The sequence below is a fragment of the Microtus ochrogaster genome, chromosome 15 (genome assembly GCF_000317375.1).
Source record: "Microtus ochrogaster isolate Prairie Vole_2 chromosome 15, MicOch1.0, whole genome shotgun sequence".
Taxonomy (NCBI): Eukaryota; Metazoa; Chordata; class Mammalia; order Rodentia; family Cricetidae; genus Microtus; species Microtus ochrogaster.
In genome coordinates, this window is record NC_022017.1 from 10503620 (window position 1) to 10527255 (window position 23636).

Below are 23636 nucleotides of genomic sequence, written 5' to 3' on the forward strand. Positions count from 1 at the left end.
TCATCTCATGTGACAGTACTTCGTCCCTCTTGATTTGGATCAGGAAAGGGCTGGAGGGCAGGCCCAGCAGTGGAGGCAGTAAGAATGGACCCCTTGCCTATCTGGGATGACCAAGATCCAGAGAGCAGTGGTAGTGAGAAGTCATTTGAGCTTAGTGGCTTCTAGGCAGACTCTCAGCAGCTGAGACAGCACAATGGGAAAAGGATACCATCTTATTCCATCCAATTCCCACTTCCCAGAGGCCTTTGTCTCTTCTGCTGCAGTCAGCAGGTGCCCTAGGAGACACTAGTCCTCTCCAGCAACCCACCCCCCTCTACGACTCCTGCAGAAAGACTACGTTACACACAGACAGGCATAAGAGGCCGACACTCAGGTCTGTCTCTGCAGAGCCAATATGGTGTACTGTGCCAGCACAAGGCCCTGTCAGACGGCCTCTTCCCCACAACTGCTGACTTGCACTCTTGGGGAAATAGCCACAAAATTCTAAACAGAACATGCAGCATACATTTCTGAAAGGCCTCTGCTCCTACGGTTAAAACCGTGACGTACATCTGAGCTGTCTGCAAACGCCACAAGCCTGGAAGGAGCACAGTACCCACTAGTATAGCAGGAGGGAGCAGAGGCAATGTCAGCAGGACTTTCTCTCACAGAAAGCAGGGCAGGCAAGAGCTGTTCCCGGGTGGGAAAGCTCTTCCTGAATCGAGCAGGTGTACCCTACCATATAAGGCCAGGGGTTGGGACCTGAGATGTTGCACATTGTAGTCCATGCTGAGGCCAGGTGACACAGAGTAACCAGAGCTTGGGACCACAGTAAGACCTAACCAAAGTGAGGACTATGGAATAAGTCATTTCCTGAGCACAGAGGGTCACCTCAGCCCAGGGCTCATCACTCTTGGAAAACATAGGTATGTGTAATTATTAGTCCCTGAGGTAGTTGAGAAGAAAAAACAAGGTAAGCTGACACTCCTATATCAAAAAGGAGGAGAAAGGATCCAAAAGAGACTGTTCTACTTGGGGATCCCTATGCCATCTAAACCCATCCCACTCCTCCGTAAGACTGTAGGACCTTCCCTAGCTCAGGTCCATTTCTCTTCTGTTTCTGCCATACCGCAGCTTGCCTAGAACCACAGTTCAGAGTTAAATGCCCCTGCCCCTGGCTCTGCTTCAGCTCCTCCCAGTGTCTGACTGTAGCTGTATCACACAGATTGCTTCCTGCACAGACATGCAAAGTACACACACACACACCAAATAATTTTCTTTTTCTGTAGCTCAGTGGCTAGCTTTCCGCATGATACCAATAGCTCCTACACAAGGCAAAACCAAAACTTCAGCTTTCATCCTACCGGACTCCTCAGCTCTGTGCTAGACCAAGTTACATATGACTCTATACTGGAACTGGACATCCTGCTCTGGGGCTAGCCAAAGGAAATAAGAGCTCCTGCAGAACCCAGTCCTGAAGCCCTAAGCTCCCAGGTTGAGAGTATATCTGGGGAGGAACATCTGTATATGACACCAACAGCCTGGTTCCTCCTGACACGAGGTAAAGTCAAAGACTAAGCACACACTCTCAGAGCCAGGTCAGAGGCACAGAGGCTCCGTTGTGTGTCTCTCAATCTTTCTGATCACTGACCATCTCCATGGTACGTAAGAAAGTCTACAGCTAGGCTTGGCTGTTTCAGTGTATGGCAACTGCTTCTAGAGAGCGGAGGCACATGACCAGGTCCCATTCCCTCTACCCAGCAGTAGCTCCCTCCATTGGGCCACAGATGGATAGAACCAGTACTGCTTCCCACTTATTAGTTCACACCACTATACACCCAAACAGCATCAGAGCCAGTCCTTGGCAGGGTCCCAAGACTGGGTCCTGACCCTACCTAGACCCACTGGAAACTTACCCTCTGCCTTCTGGTCCCTGACACCTAGCTAAGAAGTTCTAATTGCTTTTTTTATTCCAGACACCATAAATGGGAGTATGTGCTGCCTCTAGCCCTCAGTCATGGCAGCCAGGCGGTCAGTAGCAGGGCCTCTTAGGGTACAGGAAATAATCAGTACTGATGAGCACTGCATCCTGAGCTGCTCATGCATGACACCTGCCTCCCTGCTGGTGGCACTAGCAGGCTGTGGGGACCAACTACTGTGAGAGGAAGCAAAATCAAAGCAGACAAAGCTGAAGGCCTGCCCCTGCCTCCCCTGCCATGCCGCCCCCACCCCCCAGCTTCTCCAGTGCCCTAGACCCTCAACTATTTAGGGAGACAACAGCCAAATGATCAGACATCCCTGTCACTAGAAACACAGAGTTCTCTGCCTCTCATGCTCTCACATAAAACAATGGCAATCATATGGCAGAACCAACGGTCATGGCAGCCCTTCAATATACTGATAAGATGACAGCAAGACTTACAAGAACTGGGAACAGCCTGCCTATACCACCTAGCACAGAGGCTCAACACACAGGTCCAGCTCAGGCCATGTGGGCACCAGGCCAAATAGACTTTGTAGGAGCCTCTAAAAGACACATAGGGCTCAACACCTACTATTACCAGTCTGTCAATAATCGCAGAGGCATTGCATCCTCCCTCTATCTGTGGCAAATGTTAGACTCAAGCCTGCCCACTTGAACTTGACTTGCTATACCTGTTCACACCTACAGCTATGCCCATATCTCCATCTATGCCCATAAACTATAGGCAGATTTTGCTGTCTGTCTGCACACAGGCGTAATGCCAACCTAAACTAGTCCCAGAGACCATTCATGCTTAGTGTGCTCCAATACCTGACCAGTTTCAGCCCAGGTCTTTAGACCAAGGAGCTCCACCCAGCTCCTCTCAGCCATAAGGTCCCAGCTGTATTATCACAACAAAATTCCTGCCCTCCCGAGCACCCTCCCTGGAGAAAGAGTCATTCATGTGCTCCCAGAGCCTGTCTGTCTGTTTCTCTAAACAAGACAAGATGGCAGCTAAGGCAGGCAGCGACTGGTGAGCCCTCCCCACCACCACGCTGGCACGGCAGGAGCTGCCAGAGACCGTGCTCTAACAAGCTTCAGATGCGGGATGACTGGAATCTCAAAGTATGAATTTTTATGAGTCTAATAAATCACTCTACTTTTCCTGTGTTTGATAGTTCCCAGCAAATCAAAAGGGAAAAGGCATGCCACAAGCAACCAGGTCTTTGGGTTTGGGGTGTGCGCAGGCAGCATAATAGGGCATCTCAGGCCCCTCCAGAGCACCCTGGCTCTGTACTTTGAGGACAAGGCCAGTATGTCCAGCAGGCCCCTTGGGAACAGCAGAAAGGCAGCGTGCAGGTAGAAGATCATTAGCCTCTAGGAAGGCCCTGCCAGAATCCCAAAATGGTAGAAAAACATGCCTCAAGTCCTTACCAGCACAGGAGGACTTTACAGTCATATGGGCAGCTATAGCAACAGGCCTTCTAGTTTCCAGTCAGAATCTGTACAAGAGACAGGGACACATGTACACACACACATACGCATATGCTCACCCAACACAAAAACAGCAGGAAGTCCCAGCCCTGTGAGAGGAAGAGGCTCTCTGGTATCACATCCTGGGCCTATCTCAGGTACCTGCCCAGACCCAGAAACTTCACCTATTCTGTCCTCTCAGGTGAACGTGGTCAAGTGGCTGTCCAAAACCCCTAGCCCACAGCTGGTTTGTCATCAGCCTTCATTGCTGCACCATGGAAACAAGGAATCCATCTTTGACAAACATTTACAGATTATCAAATCACAACGGCAGCCCCAGACAGGGCCATAAGTCACCCTAAGCAGCCATTCGCACTGCAGTCTGAGGAGTCTGGGCAGCACGGTGATGACAAATAACTGCTGTCAGCCACCCTGTCCCCCTGCGCAAGATCCGTGTTCTCTGTTGTTCCACACTACCTGGTGTTTAATGACAACACTGTCAGCCCACACTCAGCCACCAAAGCCGCTGCCGCCTCAGACTGTCAGCGCCCTATTAGAGGGAAGATTGAGACCCTACTCTTTCTAAAGTCACTCAAGCAACACAAGCTGCTAGTTCCTGTAATTATTGTGCGCTAGCCATCGATCGTGCACGACACCTGACCCGCCTGTATGAAATGGGAGTAGTTTGTTGCGTGACAGTCACTATAGATTATAGGGGGTGGATCTCCCCTCCCCTCCTAACCATCACTCTATCCGACCTTAAAGGCTGGGGAAGGAAGAAGGGAAGATAATGCCACCCACCATCAGAAAACTGCTAGCAGCAGGGTGGAAGCAGGCTGCCCTGCACCTCAGGCGGCCTCCCAGGTAGCCCCTGACTGGCTTGCTTGCAGTTGTACCCAGTTAACTTCAGGGTCCAGGTTGACTAGAGAACTGCCTTCTCCACTGACATATTCTACAGGACCTTAGGCCCCAAACGCATATGGAAAAGGATCTTCCTTGGTACTGTGAGTCCTGGTTGGATCATGAATCACAATGACTTCACCTCATTGATCTGCTGGGACACTAGCTCCAAGTATGGGGAGGTACAGTGCTCCCTCTGTGCCACAGAACTATCTATAACTCAAACATCATAATGTAGCACATACCAAAGATGAAAACCTGCTCCTAACCTTGATGCCCCTATCCCTAAGGGTATGTATAGCCCCAACTCACCCAACTAGGTTCATCCTCACTCTACCATCCCTGTGACTTAGGGACCCTGTGACAGATACTTCCCCTCCTCCTTGGGATGCTTATGTCCCCCTGACCTCTGGAACCAGACTCCCACACACGCATGGGCATAAGCACAGTACTAGGGGACAGGGCCTGCCTGTGCCAGCACAGCACCTCTAGACTCTGAGTGAGGTACACCAGAATGTTCAAGCCCTCCTCAATTTCAGGGAACAGGCCATAGTGGCCTTTCAGTGCCAACTCAGGTCCCTTCAATTGCTACTAGTCACAGCTATCTACATCCCCAGAACTCCAGGCTCTGCTATGTAAACACTAGCATGATGTTGAAGGCAAGGTGGGAGGAAAGGTCAAAGGCCAGGCTGCATCTTAACCCTCCCCCAAACCTGAGCTGCTTAAGTTATTAAATGATTTCACTGGACAGCCAGGTAAGGAAACAGCCTCAGCTTATCCTAAAGAGCCATAGATTGAACCATCACTGGGCTCATTCCTTCCTATCCATAGTTGTGAGCTGCATGCGGCCTTCCCACCACTGAAGCCTGACTAGACTCCAAAGTCAAGAGCAGAAATCACAAGGTGAGTGGCTGCTGCCAGACGGCCTGAGGTCCTAACTCCATCTTATAAACTCCCCAAGAGGGCATGAGCACCTTGCTCACCACAGCCTTGCCTTCTTTTGGCAACCCTTCTCTGATCCCTAAGTCAGAGCCAGAAAAAGATGCTCTGAAAAGAAGCCTGGAAACCAGACTATAAAAACAGCCACAACTAAGGGGAAGCTGTATTCCTCTTGTTAACACTGGGTTACCATTCCCTTCTTAGCCATTCTTCAGTTCCCTTCTGGCCACCCTGGCCTTTTACTATGAAGCAGTGAGTCAGCTGCCAAGGGGAACCCTTGGAGCTTGGCCTCACCACCAGGACCTTTCTGGGAGTCCATCACTGAGCCTGCCCTGTGTTCAGCACCAAGGACAGGCCCATTAAGCAAGTCAGAGATGGCAGGGTGAGGACTACATTCTCAAGAAAGACCTAGTTTATATCACAGCTTCCAGACAACATGTTACCTGTGCTTCTGCACATATATATTTACACACAGATGCACACATACACACATGTAAGGCTTGCCCACAGAGCCGACAGTGCAGACTGGGGCCTTGAGAAATCAGCAAGAACGTCCTCCTTCTGTCCTCAGCCAGGTGAAGACCCCAGCAGACAGCAGGGCTCCCTCTCTAGCCTCAAATGCAGCCCACTGTAGGATAGGCACCATCACCCTCAAACATGAAACATACATCCTTTCCCTCTGGAGTCTCCCAGCCAGTAGCAATGACACCATCTGCCTTATAACATCTGCGGGTAATGTTCCCTCAGAACCTGCTAGGGCCAGCATAGGATGTCCTGGAAAGGAAGGATTGCCAATATAGCACAACACTTGTGAGAGCCATGAATAATTCTAACCACAGGACCCTCCACCAAGGTAGGAACAGGGAGGGGAGGAGGGAGCAGAAGGAACCATGCTGTGGTCTGGGGAAAGGCTGAGGGATACAAAGCCCACCAGGAGATAGTCAACTAGAATTAGGGTAAACAGCTACAGTGGCAGACTGGTGGATGGATCTTCAAACAGTACTGACCTACAAACTCACCTCCGGTACCCAAGGACTGAGGCTCCAGAGTAATGCCTCTTCTGGGTTAATAGCACCACAGAGGAGCTTCACATGGTAGCAGCTAATCCTGAACCATCCCAAATCAGTATCAACAACCCAAGACTTGTCCCCATGGCCCACCTGAGCATGAGACCTAAAGAAGGAACCCACCCTGTAGCCTAGATATAACGGCAGAACTACCACTGCCTTTGCCCATCTAGAAGACACAGTCAGAAGCCAGGTGGGCTTCTCCAGGCCCCAAGGAGGGGCTTACAGGAGACAGACAGATGTTACATAGGCCTCTGGAGTTGGGGCAGGTGAGGTCCTAAAAGAATAAAAGGTATGAGTACTCCAGAATGATATCTCCTGGGATGGCAAGCCCAGCATGGGCTCCTCTGCTGGGCCTGAAGGAAGAATGTGCACAGCACTACAGAGTGGAGAAGGAAAATAAGTCTCAGGAGAAAACCCCCAAAACATAGTCTTATTTCAACCTTCTAGACATACAGTAACGACTGTACACAGGACTAGACTTCGCAGCATGGCTATAGCTCAGACGGGCTTGTTGTCCTCATACAAAACACTCAGAACTCCATGGCATCCTGAGAGACAAACATGAGGATTCTACTGCCAGATGCTAGACTGCCCAGCCCTTTCCAAAAACCTTCTTCTCAGGTGGCTAAGGCTCCAGAAAGTGACCAATGTTACGACCTGGGATTTATCCTCTGTATGTAATACCAACCCACTGCAGGAGCCAGAGCTACCAGAGACATACACCCCCGCCCCTTACACATTCTGCTACTGATGTGGAAAGGGCAATTAGGAGAAGAGCTGTCAGATCCCGTCCCAGCCCATGCAGCTTTGAGTGCACTGAAAAGAGGAAACGCAGCTTTAGGACTAACTTACAGGAGCGGAGAGCAAAGGCTAACGAGAGAGCCCTGGCTGTAAGAGTTGGGCTCTGGATGGCTGACCCACAGAAAAGGCATCCAGGACAGCAGCATATCTCATAGCCCTCCAACCACACTCTAACAAGCCAAGAGGGGAACGTGTGCCAAAACCACAACACTTTATTCTATGACATTTAGCACTTAGTTCCCAAAACATGTCCCAAGTGAGCTCTGGAACAGGGTATCTGGGTGGAGTAGGTCCACGAGGGCTCTGAAGTCCATTCCTATAGCACAGCCAGGACAGGTCAAGGACAACTCCCCAGAACCTGTCATCCACTGAGACCCAACAAGCTTCCTGATACTTGGCTGGGACTGTCACAGATTCAACGGAGTTACTCATGTAAGCCACTCAGAATTTCATGGCATCCTGTGAGACACACATGAGGATTTTGCTTCCAGCTCCTAGAATGTCCGCCCTTTCCAAAACTTTTTTCTCAGGTGGTTAGGACTCAGAAAGTAGCTGAGGTCACAACCCAGAAATTATCTTCTGTAGGTGACACCAACCCACACCATGAGAGTGGGCTACTTACCTGAATTCTAGTGTCCCAGTTAGAGGCCATACTCCCCGAGGAGGAGGAAGAAAGGGCACAGGCAAGATTCTAGTCAGGCCCTATGTTGAACTACACTAGCCAGATCTACCTGGCTGGGAAAACCAAATGAGACAGGAGGCCCAGAACCAGCTGTGCCTCTAAGTCTACTCTACCCTTCATACCAGCAGAAGGCCAAGCAGCAACCTGTAACTGGTCATGTGACAGGTGCCCATCCATGACAGCCTGTGCATTAGCCCCAGGAGAGAAGACTGGCACTTCTAAGTGTTTGCCCACAGTCAACAGTTCCACTTGGGCATCACCTTCAGAGCAAAGGGAGAAAAGGCATGTTCCCTTGCTCAGGGCTGGATGGCTGAGGGACTCAGCACTGTGGAAGCAAATGGGGAAGACAGTGGTTTGCGTCTAGTCAGAAGACTCCCCTTTAGCAGTGACCTGCCTGTCTACCTGCACTAGATACTTTGTCCTGATTCTGCAGGGACCAGTCAGCAGTGGAAAAAAAAGCATGCAGGCCATGCACAGCTGCTGGCCCCTGAGGATGCCCCAAAGACCCATGGATCAAAAGCATCAAAATGAAGATTGGGACCCAGGGGCTTATCTCCAAGGCCAGGGTCCTTCCTGCCAGGCCTGAGAAACAGACACGCAAACAAAGCCACAAATAACTGGACACTTAATGATCACAAGCTGCTGGATTTACAGTCATCATACCCAATTATAGATTTTCTTTGTAAATTCCATCAATTTCTATGCATTTAGACTAAATCTTCAATCGAAAAGGCCATGAATCCTGAAAAGACGCAAGCTACATGACTATAGCACTTCCTTGACCACTCCTGGCCCAGAAGAATTCCTCTCCAGCAGGCTCTGACTAATCCATGCCTCCTCCTTCTGGCAAGACATTAGCCTCCTGTGGAGAATGAGAGCCCTTTACACCAAACAAGTTACTGATGGCAATACTAAGCCACCACCATGTATATGGACACAAGAGAGGGATGAGCAATCAGAAAACCCATGAAAAGTAGAAGGCCACAGTGAATGCAGTCTCCTCTCCAGGGATTCCTATGGTATCTAGATGCTCTGACAGCAGGAAAGGCACACACAGCTTGACCCTGAGACAGACACACCTACAAATCCTGTGTCCACAGATCTTCCTCGGTGGAATTACCAGAGGGACCCCAGCATCAAGGGAAAGGAAGACATTCCATTCCAGATTCCAGTGGGCAAGATATCAGGAGAAGATGAATCTCTATTAGGTCACACGTTCCCAAAGAGAATGTGGGCAGGAGAGCTGCAGGTGTCAAGAGGAAGACCTAGACTCTGCAGTAATTCCTCAATGAACAAACACACAGAGAAAAACCAAAGTTACAGGATCTCCATGACACAGGGCACCAACAGGATATCTGAGAGGAGTCCCAGTGAGGATCCTGTATCAATAGCGTAGCAGAAGCCAGACACCTCCAGCCAGTCCAATGACTCATTGCAATGAACATTTGCAAGCAAAGCTGTTTGGGCAAAGGGTATACTGTGTGACACACCATGACAAACCACAGCTTCCATGGGAGGTTGCAAGGGTTGAAGGCAGATATGGAAGGACGAGGCGATGAGTAGGATAGGGGTGCATGATGTGAAATTCACAAAGTATCAATAAAAGTTAAAAAAAAAAAAGTACAGTGGCAGGCTGAATGCTTAGTTCAGTACCGTACAGCATTCAAAATATTTATGAGGCCCTGAGTTCATATTGTGGCACAAAGGGTTAAAGTAGTATTAACATGTTTTCTTTCAGACTTGGACTTGAAAAAATGACTAGATGAAAGCCAGGTGTGGTTGTGCACACCTTTAATCCTAGCATTCAGTACTAAGGAGGAGAGCCAGGTGGATCTCTGTGAGTTTCAGACCAGCCAGATTAACATTCTTTTCAAATGCAATTTACCGTCGCTCCCTAGTGGTCTAGTGGTTAGGATTCGGCCCTCTCAAATGCAATTTACCAAACCACAAGTTGAACTACAAATCTACAGAAACATCAAATGGTCTGAAATCCAATTGCACACACAAACTGAAGAAATCATTAGTTAAAATAATTTCAAAATCCCCACGTTTGCAAATTAAGAAGTACCTTTTATACCCATGGGTCAAAGGGAAAAAAGCCACAAAAAAAGCCACATGGAAGCCGGGCGCTGGTGGCGCACGCCTTTAATCCCAGCACTTGGGAGGCAGAGTCAGGTGGATCTCTGTGAGTTCGAGACCAGCCTGGTCTACAAGAGCTAGTTCCAGGACAGGCTCCAAAACCACAGAGAAACCCTGTCTCGAAAACCCCCCCCAAAAAAAAGCCACATGGAAAACAGCTAAAGCAGGCCAGCAAGATGGCTCAGCAGATAAAAGCTCTTGCCACCAAGCCTGATAACCTGAGTTCAATCCCTAGGACCCATCATATGGTAGAAGGCAACCTCTGATCGCCACATGCATGGTGTGGTACATGTGTGCACGTTGTATACTCTCTCTCCCTCCCTCCCTCCCTCCCTCCAGGAATAATTTTGGAAAACTACACCTAGAGTGATTATAACAGACTGCACATTGAGACATCTATACAGCCTCCATTCCACCCACTGCTTCCTCAGATACTCAGGCTGACTGGACTCTGTGATAGGTGAGGTCCTGTCCCCGGCACAGGAGGCAGAGTGGCTTACAGCCCTTGCCTTCAGGTAACACCAACCACACTCAGAGTCTTGATGCCCAGATCAAGCTGTGGGGACAGGAGAACCAGATGAACCCCACCCAGGCATATGTTTCCCTCTAAAAATAAGAAGACCTAGGCATAAAGGAAAGAGCCAAAGAATGTTTTTAAAGACTCTTTTTGAGCAAAGCAAACCCTTAGAGACCGTAACACAGCTGTCAGTCCTAAGGCCCAGACCTATTGGCTAAGCAGAGGAGCAGGAGCAGGCAAGCCAGCTGGCTGCTCATGTCAAACTCAGATGCACTCTGGCTAAATTTCAGAATGTCATCGCTGGGCTCCAGCACAGGTGCAAAACAAGATCTCTGTACATCCCTCAAGCAGCAATGGCAGTCTGACCTCTAGTCCCATGAAACCACACCCTGCTCCTCACCACAAGGCCAGCCCACGAAGTGAGAGGGGCTCCCTATTCAGCTACCTATTCCCAGAACCCTCAGCAGGCACCTCCTATCCCCCACAGGCCTGGTTGTCCTCCTCAGCCAGCCCTAGCTGGGGTGCTGCCCTGGAGCTCCCAGTACAAGTCTGCAAGGAATCACACCCTTTCTGTTTAGTGTCCTTGGCCAGAGGAGACCAGGCCAGGTCCTTTCGTTATGCAGAGGCAACCCAGGAAGGCTCCCAGGCAAGAAGACAGGAGAATCCCTCCCTATCCTAGAACACTGTGTACCAACTACCCAGCTGTCTTCCATGCCCAGCTGTCTGCAGCAGGAAAAAATTCCACATGGAATGTTCTCAAGCCCATCAGGAGCACACCCTTCTAAGCCAGGCAGCATCCACATTATTCCATAGGACTCATGTCTCTAAGCACCAATGACAGTGCTGCTGCCTCTGGCTCTGCATGGTTCCAGAGGGAAGATTCTCCCCATCTTAGGAAAAGCAGACCTGAGAAGAGCCCTTGACCAGCTTAAGTCATGAACTGGTGACCAAGGCTAGGTTGTCCAGCACATTGTGCCATCACTGTCCTCCATCAGTTGGGGATTTAGAGGGGTGGTCTGGATCCTTACAGCATGGTCTGCCAAACTCATGCAGGATACCCAGGTTCTAGCCCCAAATGCCTTAAGAAACAATACCAGGGCAGGGACCCACTGTAGACACAGAGCCACAAACAAAACAGGAACAAGCTGGGTGGAGCTCATCAAGTGTCTCTCCCCACCAGAGGGGTGTGCTCCATGCTCACAGAGTTCTGTCACCTGCCCCGTTACAGTGAGATTGATGACCTTCTTAAGACTACCAATCACCTAACTGGGGACTAGTAAATACGAAAAGGTTCCTGGAAAGCTGCCCACTATCAGGACACAGCCCAACACTGGAGAGCTATACACTAAGGTTGGCTCATGCATAGGCTGTGCCCTGACCCCTGAATCTATTCTACACTCATAATACAGGTTTGGGTACAGCCCCTTTCATGGCCTACCTAGAATCCTGTCACTATGTCTTGAAGCCCGCAACCTACCACAGACTGGCTCTAACTCCACATCAAGGGGCACTTGCCTGCAGCTGGCACCCACCCCACTGCCAGGTAGCAAACAAAGTGTGAGTATGCTAAATTGTATCCACATGCTGCCTCCAGGCCTTGCTGACTTTGCTGAAGACAGACCAGGTCATAGGAGATGATGTCCAGGACAGCTCTTATGCCATGTTCCCCGGGAAAAGCTCTGGGTGCTCAGTAGTGTATCCTTGTGGGAGTCAGCAGCGTCTGTGGGCCCTGACAGACCAGCAAGAGGCAGCTGGACAAAGTTTAGTCAACTCTGCAGCCCAGTAGCCAGTGTGAAGCTAAGTTCTGGAGATCCTTAAGTCAGTCTATGTTCAGTGGCCAAGGTGCAGTATTTGATTCGAAGTCAGTCAGGACACATAGAAGATGGGGCAATTCTTCAACTAGGAGGAAAGTGACAAGAGAACTGTTCTCACTTCAGTTTACAGAGGAATTGCCAAACTGCCCTAAAGCAGAGGGTGAGGAGGCCTGCTGTCTTATAAGCTTTAGCCACCCTGATACCACCACTCTTTCTAAGGCAGGAGTCAGAAGGGGCAAGCTCACACGTGTGTTCATGCCAATTCTTGTGGGATAATTAATTAGCATGGTTGCGACAAACGTAAAATTGGAGGCCTCCAGCGTGCCTGATAATTTATGCAAGATCCAAGGATCGCTGTGGATGCCTTTCCCAGAGCCTAATTCAGCATTTTCTTTTTTCCCTTATGAAAGCAGGACTCCAGATTTAACTGCTCTCACGCCCTTTAACAGTGTTTGCCGTAGTAAAATCGAACAGCCCAGCTGCAAACCAGTGAGCAACAATAGATCGCAGACCCCGAGGCATCGGGCAGGACTTCCCAGACAGCAGCAGCCACCACAGAGCACAGAGAAAGACCACACTGGTCTAAACACCTAAAGGTTCCTTGATCTGCATAGAGACCCTGGAGCCTATCAACTCTAATCTTATAGATTTAAAAAAACAAAACAAAAAAAAAAAAAAACCAATGAGACAGCAGTGCAAAGAACATGGAGGGTCCAAACTCCCTCAGCAAGACAATGACACCAACCAGATAGGTAAGAGGCTGAGCTACTTTATGTGCACAATATCTCAGCCAAGTGCTAGAATTTGTGGCTAATGTGGCTAATCCCAGCATCCAGCATTAAATGGTGCCTATCAAGCCTGGCCTCTCACCCAGATCCCTGGTCCTGAGCCTTTCCCTGTCAGGTACAGCAAGCTTTCCCTGAGCACCCCAACAAGTACCCTAGGCTCCAATGTACTCCCACAACCCTCGCCACAGCCATCTGCTGGCCGCCTCAGCTGGGCCATATGACTAGACAGAAAACAGCATGCATCTTTGCTATCTATCCTGGGGTCCTGATTGCAGCCCTCTGCTCCCCTACAAGGTAAGACCCATGCCTTGGGCTGCATTGGAGAAAGCAGCCAGCCAAGGCCACCAAAGTGCTATTGCCCAAGCCTAGGTCAGGAAGGGAAAGATGATGTCACAACCAAGCTGCAACCCCTTAACCTCTGTGCCATCAGTGTGGGTTCTCTGGCTGAATTCCATTGGAAGTCAGTTCTCCAGAGACCACACAGCTCAGAGCCAAGCAGAGGACTGGGTACCTAAGAGACTGCAGCTGTATAGCCAGCCTGTGAGCACTCTCATCTGCCAACACTCTTACTCCTAGATTTCCCTAACTGTCCTCAAGTAACACAGATGGTGAGACAATGCCATCCCATAGCCACCCAGTGCTTTGGGGGTGCTCACAGACCCTCCAGGCATGCCACTACCGCCCTAACCCACCAGGCACATTTGACAAGGGCAGGAATAATATCCCCAACAGGTAGGCCTATTGTTTTTACTTGTAGGTCAGTCCCTTGCAGACTCTCTCACCCTCAGTTGCTAAATATAATGATGCTCCAATAGTCCCGGGCCTTGGAAAGACCTGAGGTCTCCCAAGTGAGCAGCACTGCTCTCAACAGGCAATCAAACACATCATGACGCACATCTACTAGCCCATATCCTAACCCAACCCTGGCAGCCTAAGACAGATGAGACAGGTATCCCCCAAACCAACAGGGCTTGCTCACTCAACAAGAGCTCTGGATTGAGGCCAGGAGTTGGCTTCCAGCATATGTGGTGATAAAACTAGAGAGAACAATTTTCAGCCAGAATACTCTGCAGAAGAGAATCCTGTCACAAACAGTTCTTCCTATGGTTTCTGCAATGAAATAAGACAACCTATTCTTGCCCTACACCAAGAGACTCACATCTATGTGACAAGAATGGAACAAAACCCTCATGCAGGACGTTTCTAGTGAGGCAATACAGACAATAAACACAGAAATCCACAAAAGGCAGAAAAGGAAGTGGGAATGCCATGGTGACCTTAAAGCGGATAGGCTTGGAAGGCTGACCATGGGCACTGAGTAGTTGTCTGATGAAGGCAGGGGGCTCTGAATATCTGAGGGAAGAGGATTACACCACAAAACGGAGGTGACACGGAGGGTTGAGATACTGCTAGCCAGAATGGGTGGGCCTACTCAGAGAAGTCTGGCTGGAGATGGGAAAGGCCTTCAGAGGCAAGACCTTTTGAAGAGGCAAGGGTTTGGCTATGGAGGGTGGGATCTGGCCCATGAATGAATAGGTCCCGGTCAAGGAGTAAGGCCTTCAAAAGGGGGCAGAATTTTTAAAGGACCAAATCTAGCCAAAGAAGAGGCAGGCCTAATAAGAGGCAAGAGCGCCATAATACTTTGGCAGAAGAAGAGAAGTGAAAGCCAGGAGGGTAGCCACACCTATAATTCCAGCACTGGGAGGCAGAGGCAGAAGGTTCACTACATATTTAGCCTACGTTACATATATAACCTAGGCTTTAAAAATAAAGAGGTGAAGTAATTGATCCAAGCTACTCAAGAGGCTGAAGCAGAGCACCCACCACTCAAGGCCTCTCTGGGTTACAGCATGAGTTCAAGGCCAATCTGAAAAACTTAGTAACACCCTGTCTCAAAATAATAAAAAGCAAAAAAAGAAATCAATAGCCAAGTATTTGCTTGAGTATGATTAAGGCCCTGAGTTCAACCCCTAGTACCACAATCAATAGACAAACTAAGTGTGAAGCTATGACTATACCTACCTGGCAAGTTGACCCTTCCCCAGAATAACTGAAAAAAAAGTGATTCTAAAAGGATATATATCACAAATGACTGTTTGGGAACTCTGCCAGGAGCAGGGGACACAAGGCACTCTAAGGGGGGTCAAAGAAGGAAGATGATAGGCACAAGAGATCAAGCAGGTCAGCAGGCTTGAGCACATTTGTCTAAACAGCCAGGAGGGACAGCAGAGAAGCTGTCCTACTCAGGATAAAGGCAGGCCTCATCCAAACTGAGAAAGACTAGTCAGAGCTCTGAGGAGGCTGCCTTCAGGATGGCCAGAGGCTAGAGGGTAAGATCGGCTCCTAGAGAACACTAACCATCTGAGGGTTCCCAATCCTCCATGGGTGACAGCTCTAAGCTGAGGGTGGACAAAGAGCTACCTAGTTTGTAGTGAGTACTGGACAGAGAGAGCACTGGGCGGAGAAGAGGTTAATAGTGCTTACACTGGGAGGACTTCCTGAGCTCTTCCTTAAAAACTTTTGAATCTGGAATGAGCACCCGTCCCAGCAGACTCTTACCCCAGACAGGATAAGAAGACTGCCACTGAGGGAAACCCAGCCAGACAAGAGGCCCCGACTCTTACCTATCCTTCTGCCAGTGACCCAAAATAAGTGGTTTGCTTCTTACCTATAAATGGTAACAGTGGTTCCTTCATAGCACAGGGCTACCACAGTGAACTGAGGGTTCCTGCCACATGCTGGAGGACTCTGCACTAGAGGCAGGCAACTATGCCCCAGAGGCTCATGTGAAATGGAGGCAGCAGGTGGGTCTCAGGTCAGCCCACCATCTGCACGATATCACAATGAAAATATACCTAGTCCTTATTATTATCCAGTCCTCTAGAAAGCTCCAACCCAGAACCTACCAGACTAACCTTTTACCTAAGAAGGCTCTATTTTCAGGGCAAAGTCAAGGATTGTTTGTTTGCTTAAAAGAATTTCTTGTTGTTTTTTGTTTCTGCTTTTCGAGACAAGTTTTCTCTGTAACAGCCCTGGCTGTCCTGGAACTCACAGACTGGCCTCGAACTCACAGAGATTCATCTGCCTCTGCCTCCCAAGTGCTGAGATTAAAGGTGTGCACCACCACCACCTGGCTTTAAAAGATTTTTTAAATTTATTTTATTGTTTTATTTTATTTTTGTTTTTTTGAGACAAGGTTTCTCTGTGTAGCCCTGGCTGTTCTAGAACTTGCTCTATAGACCAGGCTGACCTTAAACTCAAAGATCCACCTGCCTCTGCCTCCAGAGTGCTGGGATTAAAGGCGTGCACCACCATGCCTGGCCGATTCATTTTATTTTCAACGATGTGTGTGTGTGTGTGTGTGTGTGTGTGTGTGTGTTTGTGTTTGTGTTTGTGTACGTGCTCACACAGGACAAACATGCCTGAGTATGGGTAGCCATGGAAATCAGAGGAGTCAGATTCCCCTAGAACTGGAGTTATAGGCAGCTGTGACCCACCTGACATGATGCCGGGAATCAAACTGGAGTACTCTAGAAGAGTAGCATATGCTCTTAATTACTAAGCCATTGTTCCAGCCCTGATTTTTAAATACTTCTAATTTATTTTAAATGATTTTTATATGTATGTCCACGTGCTGGTATGCACACATGCATGCAGATATGCACAGAGTCCAGAAGAGGGTGACAGATCCCCTGGAACTGAAGTTATAAGTAGTTGTAAACTTAACTTGGGTCCTCTGGAAGAGCACTAAATGTACTCAACTAAGTCCTAAGACCAAAAATTTAAAACATAGCTATAAGCAGAAAAGAACAAGCAATGGCCACATATCCAATATGGGAAGATAAAAGAGAAGGTTCTTCTACCTCTAAGCCTGTCCACCCACAATGGCTTTTTCTTGGCAGTGGACAGTCAAGTGTTTCCAAAAGACTGTTGGGTAGAAGCCCATGACTTACTGATACTAAGCAGTTACCTAACTTAGGGCAGCAGGTGAAAAGTTGACTGGTATGTCAGATTAAACAGCACTCTACGCACATAGCTCAGGAAGCCAAGCCATATACTAGGCATAGGCCATGCCTTTAGGTGAGTAAGTCCAGGAGCTCACTCCAAGACTCCCAGGTCCTATATCCCCACACCGACCAAAGGCAGAGCATCACATAGTAACTTTACCAATCGCCACATCCCTAAAGATTCATCCCTCCCAAATGCCTTTTCTAGCATCTGTCCATGGGAGGCAGACCAAGCAGGTCTCAGCAGCGACCTAGAGCACATGCCTCCCAGGCCCCCTCAGGAGGCTCTCACCTCACCCCACAACCAAAGACTGACCAGAAGGGAGACAGCACTTCAGACTGGAACCTTCCTGACACTCTCGGTCCCCAAGCAGGAGCAGCCCCATGGCTGCTGAACAATGCAGTTTTGAATTCAATTAAAGCGATTATCTGTTGTGCCAAATAAATTGTGTACAGCATATATCCTGCGGCACTTTACACCTCCAGGCTCATTATTCCCTAACTGTTTCCTCCTGTTTATGCGCTCTCAAATTAAATTGCTGATAATACGCGCCAAAATAAAAAATGAGCACACCTTGTCCCAAGAAAATTGATTCTCCTTCTCCTGAACTGGCGATTGCCAGGTTTTATATACTCGGTTCCTGGTGATCATTAGTAATTCAATTTTCTTTTTATTAGCCCCCTTATCTGCTGAGCAATATAGTGGCAGCGCTGACCTCTTTCGCACGGGTAAATGTTTAAAATCTTTTCCCTGATTAATTTTGCCAGTTAAGAAAAAGAGGAGAAATGGCCCAGCTCTTAGCCATCACAATGAATAAAGCTTAATGTTGATTGTGATGGAATTTCTAATGCCAGGGAAATTGATTGAACGCGGCAATTACGCTGCAAGAGTAACTCGAGGGAGATGGGATCGCTTTCTTCTGGCCGTAGCCTTTTGGTTATTTAAAACAATCCAATTTGCAAGGATAATTATGTATTAGTGTTTTATCTGCCACTTGAAATGAACAGGGGAGTTTCGATACTGGCCCAGCATTAGCAGGTTATTGCTGCAAATTACTTGATATCTGCTTTCTTTCACATAAAGAGGAAATTAGGCAATCAATTACCAGAAAAAGGTGGATGGAGGGATAAGAGGGGCAAGTGCGCCCTCTGCTGGCTGCTAGGCCACACAGTAGGACTGAGTAGTGACCTGAAGAAGGGGTGGGCCAGAAGCAGCTAGGCTACCCCACTACTGGGCACCCAAAGTCTACTGAGCAATCAGGTCCCTCCCTAAACACCAGGGTACTAGCATGAAGAGGAGATCTGGAATTAGGGCTAAGCATTTTCTTGGAGAAAAGCAAAAAGAAAAGACATCAAAACACTAGATCAAAAGGCAGCCCTTATCCACAGACCCCATGTACTGAGAGACCCTGACCTCTAACAGCCACATGAGTTTGGGGGCTGTACCCACCTGGAGAAAGAAGAGCTCCACTCAGTGTGGCAAGACCCCAGCCCAGGGAATCAAACAGACTGGCCAGGGTCTTGAACATCATTCAGGCTGGAGTTCTTGGACAAGCAAGGAAAAGAGGCAGACAGTAAGACTTGTATGAGAGAGCCAAGGAAACCACAAACCAGTTCCTGGAGCAAGCCAAATCTACCCAGGGTCAGCCTAGAGAAATTATTATTGCCACTCTCATCTCCTTGGCCAAAACCCTGGCCAGACCAACCCCTGTAGACAGCCTACCCTGTGGCCTCTGTCTATGTAGAGTTGTGTAGTAGTCATCCCCGCTACAGGTTCAGCACCTCTGTTTCCATAGCTCATCTGTGCTGAGATGACAACTCCCCCACCCCACACACATCTTATATGCAAGGCCTTGCATACCAGCCATCCTGACGGTCTACTCCAGCCCACTAGCCTAGTCCTGCCACCTGATGCTCCTCATCTATCTCCTCCCTGACATCACAATCAGAACCTACTCCTTTCCTTACTGTGACATGACCTAGTGTCCTTCCACTGGGGTCATCCCCTTTCCCGACCCTATAAAGCACATTGGCTAGGCGGCCTTCCTTCTGATCTGTGTTCCACCACTACCTTCACCTGCATATCTGAGTGCTATTTCCTCTCCTCACCTAAGGCTCCTCAAGAAGCACTCCCTAGAGTTTACACCCTCCCTACAGCCCATAATTGTAGTCTTCTGCTTTCTTCTTCTCAGGACACCTTTACTACTGAAAACCAACCGTCCAGGCTATTTACAAGGGTTCGGGCAGCCACCGGTCTCCAGTGAGATGTGGCTCAGCATCCCCAGGAACCAGAAGATAATTCTTGACCCCAAGGTGCCCATCACATGCTCTGTGGGTAAGCAGGTGAATGAATGGATGGAAAGACTGCCCACAGTCCTTCCTGCAACAGGAACACCAGGGCACTATGCACTGTCTATAATTATGAGGCTATCCATTCCTACCACCAGTGGTAGCAGTGGCAACAGCTTCAGTAGCCTCCTAACACATCCAAAGCCCCAGAGATGGAGCCACTGGACTCAAAACCCCTCATCCCTCACCTTTCCCTGCCCACATGTAGGGCTGGGGACACTGTGCCTTTGCTGTCCCCAGTCTACATGCCACTCTACCACATAGACACAAGCAAATCATGCTAACCTAGAGGATTCCAGTGAGCAGCCCTTCCTCACACTCTGCCAGGCAACACTAGCAGACCTTCCATCTTCTCCACCCAAAACTGTAAGCCTATTCAATCCATCCTTTCCTTTTGTCAACTGCCCGAGGGGAACCCAGCCATGTCCAGCCTACCCCTCTCTCTAGACTTTCATTTGGGTTTCATGCCCCACCCTCCTAACATGGTTCCTGACCACCTTAGTGGAGGGCAGTCCATCTTCAGCCAGTTCCTAACATCCTCCTCTCTGTCATACCTTCCTTGGTGGAGTGGTGGGCCCGGCTGGATGGCATGCAGCACAGCCGATGCCTGGTGACCTGCATCAGACCCTTGTGGGGAGTCTTCTTCAGAATGGGGCTATTCTTCCCCCGGAGGACCTGTCTCCGTCGCTGAGTGAGATGGTTTTTGTTGGTGGTGGTAGCTGAGGGACTGCTCTTCTTGTCCCCTGGAAGGCTGTGGAGATAAAACACAAAAGACTACCAACAGGTTCGTTGAGTAGATCTGCCCAAGCTCCTTCCTCATCTGGAGACAACACAGGTTGCCATATTCGCCAAGTGAAGCAGAGCAGAGTGGCTTCAGCCCCAGCCCTTCTCCAAGCCAGGTGAGGCCCTGGACAAGACTAGGGGAAAACTGCTGGAAAAGGGCCGCGTTCCTGAGACAGAGCTGCCACCAGGCCCTGATGCCATCTCCCCAGCACATCACCAAGGCTGTGCCAAAACTCCCCCTCCCAGGTCCCCACCACAGCCTGATAAGAGCAATCTATCCTTAGGCACTATGATAGGATTCAGGGTCAGATAACTACAAACAGCACAAGTCTGGAGCACAGAGCCAAAGATCAAACTGAGAATGCAGGAAGAACTTCCTTAGGGGGATTCATGGCAAGGAGAGAATTGTCCTTTGGAAAAACACTGTCTGATGGCATAAGCAGGACCTCTGCCTGGTAAGCAGACAATATTTTTACCATTGGCAGCTGATCTGAAGGTTCTGACCCCTAACCACATACTCTAGGCTATGATGCCATCTTTCAGTTTCCCAGTCATGCAAGGGTAGTGATCTCAGAAGTAACAAGTAGGGGGCTGGAGAGATGGCTCAGTGGTTAAGAGCATTGCCTGCTCTTCCAAAGGTCCTGAGTTCAATTCCCGGCAACCACATGGTGGCTCACAGCCATCTGTAATGAGGTCTGGTGCCCTCTTCTGGCCTGCAGACATACACACAGACAGAATATTGTATACATAATAAATAAATATTTAAAAAAAAAAAAGAAGAAGAAGAAGTAACATGTACTCATAAAGCAGTAGCTCAGCCTGGTCCCCTGGCCACCATCAGCTGGAATGTAAAACCAATTTGTTTCCTCTGGAATGATAGTCACCCAACAATACCTCAGCACACTTTGAAGGTGGCCAGAGAGCACCAGTCCCTTCCACTGTCACCCAACCTAAGACAAATGGTGCACACTTCTGTCTGGGCCAGGACACAGTGCCCCACAAAGCCTGACTTCCTGGAACCTAAAGCCTTCAAATAAAAACAGAGCAGGAAAGTCCAGGCACACCTGGCACCCTAGTTCACCACCCAGCTCAGACACATAACCCCCTGGTCTGGTCATACTTTTACATACTGCTAAACACTGGACAGACCCGGGGTGCTGTTCCCCGAGCACCTAACCTGGCACGACACCCTGTTTTTTAACCCAGTCCCACCCCAGAAGGGAAACTACCCAAAATGATAGGCCTGCCAGCATCACCAGTCTCAGAGCTCTTGTCTCCCATCCCTACTGAGGCCCCATGCCAGGCCCTGACTCACTCAAGCTGTACCTGACACATCCTGACATGACACTACCTCCAGTCTCGCTCCTACTACAAGCATGACCCAAAATCACACACGAAGCTCCCAGGGTAGGCCACACATCTATGGCGCTGAACAGACCCAACATGGGCCTTCTTTTTCCCCAAGGAAACAGGAAGGGAACACAAGCTAAAGTCAACGGCTCCAAATTCTCTAATTTAGGAGCCAAAAAACTTTCTTGAGTCCTACCCCACCCACCTAGCTAGGCTGTTGCAAGATGGAAAGATGCACACCTGGTATTACCCCGCCTCCGGATAATCTTGGTACGGCTCTTCACTTTGTAAGCCGAGAGTGGTGCCTCTCCAAAGAGAGGCTTCAAGTTGTCGGGTCCCATTGCTGATCTGTCCCCTGATGGGGACCTAGATGGGACTGGGGAGAGCTGAGAAGTATGGTCCTTACTGCCAGCTTCTGACTGCCAACGGAAAGAGGAAGAAGAGGAAGCAGAGGGGCTGGAAGCCTTCCATTTGTACTTGCTGGGAGAGGGTCCAGGCTTGGATGATGTGGCCAGTTTCTCAGGCCTGGTCTCGGGGTCAACTTTAGGCTGTGGCTTCTCTGCCTTGCTCGCACTCTCCACGATCGTTCTGGGACTGAGAGCCCTCCGAGTGGCCCGTGGACTCTTCTCGGAGGCAGCAACCCATCTGTAGTTGTTCTTCCGGAACTTGCTGGGTCGACATGATACTAGCAGTGAGGCCTCCCTGACCTGCCTAGTTCCTGTTGCTGGTCTGACTGGAGCCACCACCGAACCCAAGGAAGCTGGCTGGTCTGCACGGCCAGTATTTGCTCTGTGGTCTCCAATGTGTTGTTCGGCATAGGTGGCAGAATGAGGGCCTACTTTCCGGCCCAGGGCCACACCAGTACGTTGGTGCACAATAGGCGATGGGAAGTGTGCCTTGATGGTGATTTCACTTTCACTGACTGTCCGCCGATGCTCGGAGGGGCTTTCACTCACCCTGCCCACAGACTTCACTACCCGAGGCTTGCCAGGCTCCTTCTGGCAGACCAGAAGGGGGTCGTCCACACTGTAAGCCATCTTGGTTCTTCCGGGCCTTGCAGACTGCAGTTGTCCACCAGGGAGCTCAGCCTCACTTCCCTGGGGTCTTTGGTCACTCCAGAAGGACTCATCATAGTCTTCCAAGGAGCCTTGCTGGACCCCTGAAGCACTGGTGGGGCCTGTCTTTGATGGTGGCTTGATTTTAATAACCATATTCTGATCTGCACTGAGCTGGACCTGTCTCTCCAGTACATACTGCTGGGAGTCAGGATGCTGGCTGTCTCCAGACCTGAGGGATGTCTGCAAAGCATGATCACTGGCTGGGCCCGAAGAGTCCAGAGGCTGATTCACAAGAGAATATTTCTTGCGCCATGAAGGGCCACGGTGTGAGAAGCCCCTCCGACTTGGACGAGAGTAGCGGGCACCAAAGGTCCTGCCACCCTGGTAAACTGGTGGCTGCCACCGAGTAGCTGAGGTGCCCAGGGCAGGGCCATTGCCATGGAGGGTTTTATAATCATCAATCAGACCTGAGAAGGCAGAATCACAGGCTCAGTTATCTAGGTGTTAATAAAAAACCTCCTACAACAAGCAAGACTACTAACCCTTCCCTAATACCTCAGACCCATTCTCCTTCCTGAGCCCCTTACTGACTTGAGAGCAAGCCCTAAGTGCTGGAAACCATAGAAAGTTCAACCCAAATCTTGTCAATTCCATGTGTTCTTCCTCATCGTTGCTACTTCATTGTTATTTTGTCTGCTTATCCTAAAAATGCAGCTTTCAAGGTGTAACTGTTTCTGTTCATTGGTCTCCTAGGACCACAATGATTTGAGGGCAAGTGCCACTCCATATGCAAAAACAGGCCACAGAAACCTGCAGTGCCTGGATAAGAACAGGGTGGTTTCTAGTTTGCCCACTCATGGAAAACATGCCGGAGTGTACCTTGGTAATCGCCGTAGAATCGACGTTCCTGTAACCCAGTGCTTGACAGACAGCAGGAAAAACAACACAATACACCCACTGACGACCCACCAGCTAACAGCATCTCCCACAGAAAAAAGCCTGATATCACCACCACAAGGATTTT

General features: G+C 49.4%; 1 protein-coding gene across 1 annotated transcript in view; it reads right to left on the reverse strand.

Annotated features, from left to right (window-relative positions):
- Zc3h3 (zinc finger CCCH-type containing 3) overlaps positions 1-23636 on the reverse strand; it is an 84457-nt gene that overhangs the window by 60058 nt on the left and 763 nt on the right. Inside the window, exons 2-3 of the mRNA XM_005354058.3 lie at positions 21795-23079; positions 19976-20172 (exon numbers count right to left, since the gene is read on the reverse strand). Of these exons, the coding sequence (XP_005354115.2) occupies positions 19976-20172; positions 21795-23079 (1482 nt within the window). The remainder of the gene's footprint in view (positions 1-19975; positions 20173-21794; positions 23080-23636) is intronic.